Source organism: Octopus bimaculoides, chromosome 21 (assembly GCF_001194135.2).
Source record: "Octopus bimaculoides isolate UCB-OBI-ISO-001 chromosome 21, ASM119413v2, whole genome shotgun sequence".
NCBI classification, from domain to species: domain Eukaryota; kingdom Metazoa; phylum Mollusca; class Cephalopoda; order Octopoda; family Octopodidae; genus Octopus; species Octopus bimaculoides.
Genome location: NC_069001.1, coordinates 33160450 through 33165519, shown reverse-complemented (window position 1 = coordinate 33165519; position 5070 = coordinate 33160450). Strand labels below are relative to the sequence as shown.

Genomic DNA, 5070 nt, shown 5'->3' with positions numbered 1-5070 from the left:
ATATACATATACACACACACACACACACACATATATACACATGCATATATGGCTACAGGGCAATCACCAACAATAAACAACATGAAATACAGAAACAAATGAGTTCAATATGCAAACAACAAGAGAAACAAATGGAAAACAGAACAAGTAACACAAAGAACGACCCTTCATCTCTTGTCGGCTGTCTAACTACTCCTCATTTCGAGCATTGAACGACAATATGGGTCATCAAAGACAGTTGCTCAAGTTGTCAAGTTTAACAAACAATTGATACATTGTTTAATTAGCACATTAAACAAACAATCAATTAATTGGTTAGATATTTAACCAATTGACTGGCAATGAAGAAGTGATATTGAACCAGTGCATGTGTTTATTATTACTGGTGTAATGACCCTCCCAAAACGCAAAATTTGTTTCAACACACAAATTCACATCAAGAATCTTGCAAACCAAACATGAACATGAAGTAAAACATGAGGAATTATTTCTTTAATTCATGGAAATATTTTTTTTTAGATATGATGTTATCGTTTTGGTTCTCTGTTTCTTGCAGGAAAATTCTTCACAGGAAAATACATCATCGACTTCCTTGTGGACAAATTCTTTGGAAAATGAAGCCACTGTCAGCAGCAGCAGCAGGAAAGAGGAAGACTCTGTGACTGTGATAGCCAAGCTGCAACCCGGTTATGGTGAAGATACTGTTGATAGTGCTGATCACGAACCTTCCGAAATAACACCTTTGCCTATTAATGACGTTGGTACCTGTTCAGCTGTGACAACAGTAAAAAACAAGAAATCAGGTAAATATTTTGGTCTCCTTTTCAATGGCATCAGCAAATATTTTCACTTGTGGACTGTCTTTATAATAAACTCATACATTCACTTACACACTCCACACTCTCCCATGCTTACTTACTCATGCATATACTCTCACTCTTGTATTCACTCACATAACCCCACTCAGTCTTGAGTGAGTGGCCGTATGTGTCAATAAAACTTTAAAGTAAATATTATGCAAATAAATATATTTGCTATATACATCTGTGAGTCAATGACACACAAAACTCCAAAGTCACTGCTAACCTTTTTCTTCATCATCATCATCATCATCATTTAACGTCCGCTTTCCATGCTAGCATGGGTTCGACGATTTGACTGAGGGCTGGTGAACCAGATGGCTACACCAGGCTCCAATCTGATTTGGCAGAGTTTCTACAGCTGGATGCACTTCCTAATGCCAACCACTCCGAGTACTTTGATTAAATGTATTGAATAATGATATTTGAATTAATGGTTGATTATTTTTATATATAAGTATATATAAAGGCACACACACACACACACACACACGTACATTTATATATATATATATATATATATAGATATATATATATATATGTGTGTGTGTGTTTGTGTGTGTGTGTGTGTTATTTGTTTTTAATGGTTGAACTCAAAGCAGATAAAGCTACAGATAATAGCTTGTAAGTATTGAGTTAAAAAAACCCTTTGGATAGAAAAAAGTGAAGTCTGCCTATGACATGTTTGGAGACGATATGGGTCCAAGCCCCTGGACAGCCTTCAGCTTTTCCTATCCAGAGAGTTTTTTTGTTTTAATCCAATATTTATGTGCAATTTTTTATGGCTTTATCTGTATCAAGTTCCAATGGGAAAAAAAAAATTATTTCATTTCTGTCAAAGTTTCAAAACTCTTATGATATAAACAATATGTGTTTATATGTATGTAGTCCAATGATAGCCAGCATGGAACGTGGGACATTAAAAGATGCTTATATATTTATCATCATCAGTCTTCCATACTGGCATGGGTTGAATGGTTTGACAAGACCAAGTAAGCCAGAGGACTGCATCAAGCTCCATTGTCTGTTTTGGCATCATTTCTACAGCTAGACGCCCTTCCTATGTGTGTGTGTGTGTGTGTATTATCCAAAATGTGCAGTATCATGTATCCATCACAGCTGATCTTCCCAATCGGTTTTGCACTAAAAATACAATGGAGTGTGAGGTAACAATCCAATTATATAACCTTACACTCATCAGAGTTAGCCAATATGGAAGAGAATGTGGACTAATGCACATATATATTTATATACACACATACACTCACTGATACATATCTACATGTATGCACACACATTCTCTCCTCTTCCACCTCCTCTCTCACATGCTCATGCTTTTATTCTTTTGTTTCTTTTATTCATTGTGGCCATGCTGGAGCACCGCCTACATACATTTTCACTACACACTCTTACTAACCTATGCATATACACATGCATTTTGTTTTTCAGTGGAAATACATGGTTCTGGAGATGCCAAGAAGGGTGCAATGAGAGGAGCCCACAAACATGACCATTTATGGAAAGACTCGTCACTGAACAAGACCATCTCCAACCACGATCCAAAGATAGTACTCGGTCGCAGTGTATCGATGAAAACAAATTTTCTAAACGACACTGTCGATAAGGGAGGAGATGCTCGCAAATACATGAGACATGTCTCTCTGATGGATTATCCAAGCAAAGATTTATATGAGAACATTCTGGAACGATACAACTGTTTAGAGAAAACACAACTGATCTCATCTGCAAGAGATTCTGAATCCCAAGGTGGGAATTATGAATCTATCGGACTCACCAATTTCTCAGGCAGTACACAAGTTGACAAGTCATTGAATGCACGTCGACGATGGCGACGATACAGAAATGTGGTCAAGCTAATTACAGTAGAGAATGTCAATGTGACAGTGAAAAACATTCCTGGTTTGGACGAGATGTCGTCAAATATGAAACCGTCAACACCAAAATCAAAAAGACGATTTGTAAGTATTTTTTAGTTTTTTACTTTCTTCAGTCACTAGGCTGTGACCAAGCTGGAGCACTACTTTGATGGGTTTAGTTGAACAAAGTAACCCCAGTATTTATTTATTTTAAAACCTGGTACTTATTCTGTCAGTCTCTTTGTCAAACCACTCAGTTATGGGTTGTAAACAAATACACACTGACTGTCAAATGGTGAAGGGGACAAACACAAAGGCATCACACACACACTCACACACACAAACATGCACGCACACATGCATGTGCACTCACGCATACATATAACAGACTTCTCCAATTTCTGTCGACCAAATCCACAAAGAAGGCTTTGGTTGGCATGAGACTGTAGCTGAAGACATTTGCTCAAGGTACCATGCAGTAGGACCGAACCCAATACCATGTGCTTGGGAAGCAAACTTCTCACCACACAGCCACATCTCTTTGACTTTTGTGGATAATTATCATTGACTTCTGGTCTTTTTAATTCCATTACAAACCTAACAGAACTGTGATCAATAATAGTGTTTCTAACCATGACCACCCCAATCATTATCCAAATATGCTATATGTAGAACTTCATTATCTAATGTGTCATTCCTTATTTTAAGACAAGGTGTAATTTGAGGAAGATTTGGCTATGATTTCTTGCAGGTTGAGCAATCATTCAGTGATTCCTTCATTGGTTTGAGTAAATCTTGGTGAGAGTTGAATTATATATTTCTTTCTACTATCGGCACAAGGCCTGAAATTTCGGGGAAAGGGGCTAAGTCGATTACATCGACCCTAGGGCTCAACTGATACTTATTCCATTGACCCCGAAAGGATGAAAGGCAAAGTCAACCTCATTGGAATTTGAACTCAGAATGTAAAGATGGACTTTAATTGCTGCTAAGCATTTTGTCCTGCATACTAACAATTCTGCCAGCTACATGCACACACACACAGACACACATACACACACACACGTGTTACCTGTTGTTGTTGTTGTTAACAATGGACGTTATCAGCTCAAATCAAACATGATTTAGCTTTTGACTACTTTCTCTGATGGGTTCTAGTACATCTGTTCACTGTGTGCAATAAGCTCGTTAGTATTATTTTTATGATTTGTATTTGTCATTAAAGTGTTTTTCGATGTTAATTAGTATAATTAAAGGTGGAGCTGTTAATATTTTGTTGTGTTTTTTTATGCTTTTGTTTCTCTTCAATGAATATCATCTTCATCATTATCATCTAACGAGGCTGCTAATTACCAGTCGTTGTTACTCTGGAAATACTAATCATCAACATCATTGTTGTTATCACCATTATCATCATCAATATTAATATCATCATCAACATTATTATTGTCATTTTTATAATCATCATCATCATTCTCATCATAATTATCATTGCCATTGTTATTATCATCATCATCATCATCATGTTGTCTTCATGAACCCCATTATACTTGTTGTTGATACCAGTTGGCCACATGTTACTACTGTCCACCTCAAACAATAACCACCACCACCATCACCACCACCACCACCACCATCTCATTCTTTCCTAGTCTCACCATTGGCTATATCTGCCATAAACACATGGAGTCCACATCTAACAGTAAAGACATTTTCCCCGATATCATTCTATCAATCTTAACAATACCCTTAATGCAACTCTAAAACTTAAACCAATCATAAAATCCACATTTTTTTATGCCACTGTTTCTTGCAAACAATCGATTTTATTTCTTGATCTGCATATCAGATGCCAAGCTACATATCAGATCGGCTGCCTGCGAAACAAGAATCAACAGAAACTAAAGAGAGGTATGCTTACTCTTTCACTTTACATTTCGTGACAGATGTGAGGAGTGTCTCTGTGAACTTATTGCTTTACTCTTTTATTATCTGCTTCTTAGTTTACATATTCCATTACAAAACTAACAATAAAGCTTGGATGTGATCACTCAGCCTGCTAGAAAGAGCAGCTAAATTTCCTGCTTGTCTTAAAGAAAAAAAAAATATAGCTAAGATTTCATTGAATAATGCATATTAAAATACATGAAATGATGGTCATTTGTGGAATGTTTTTGATTATTTATCTGCTGTATCGGGGCTGATCTGGGGCTAAATAACAGTAAACAGAAGGGAGTCTAATTAGATAGTTAATAGAAGTGGAAGACGGGTCAAATATGTAAATCTGCTGGATCAGGATTGAATTGGGTTAAAAAACAGTCTTTACATACACA

The 5070-nt window shown here is 36.5% G+C and overlaps 1 protein-coding gene across 1 annotated transcript in view; it reads left to right on the top strand.

Annotated features, from left to right (window-relative positions):
• LOC106868096 (phospholipase D1) overlaps nucleotides 1-5070 on the top strand; it is a 146838-nt gene that overhangs the window by 124109 nt on the left and 17659 nt on the right. Inside the window, exons 14-16 of the mRNA XM_014913212.2 lie at nucleotides 557-803; nucleotides 2310-2839; nucleotides 4587-4648. Of these exons, the coding sequence (XP_014768698.1) occupies nucleotides 557-803; nucleotides 2310-2839; nucleotides 4587-4648 (839 nt within the window). The remainder of the gene's footprint in view (nucleotides 1-556; nucleotides 804-2309; nucleotides 2840-4586; nucleotides 4649-5070) is intronic.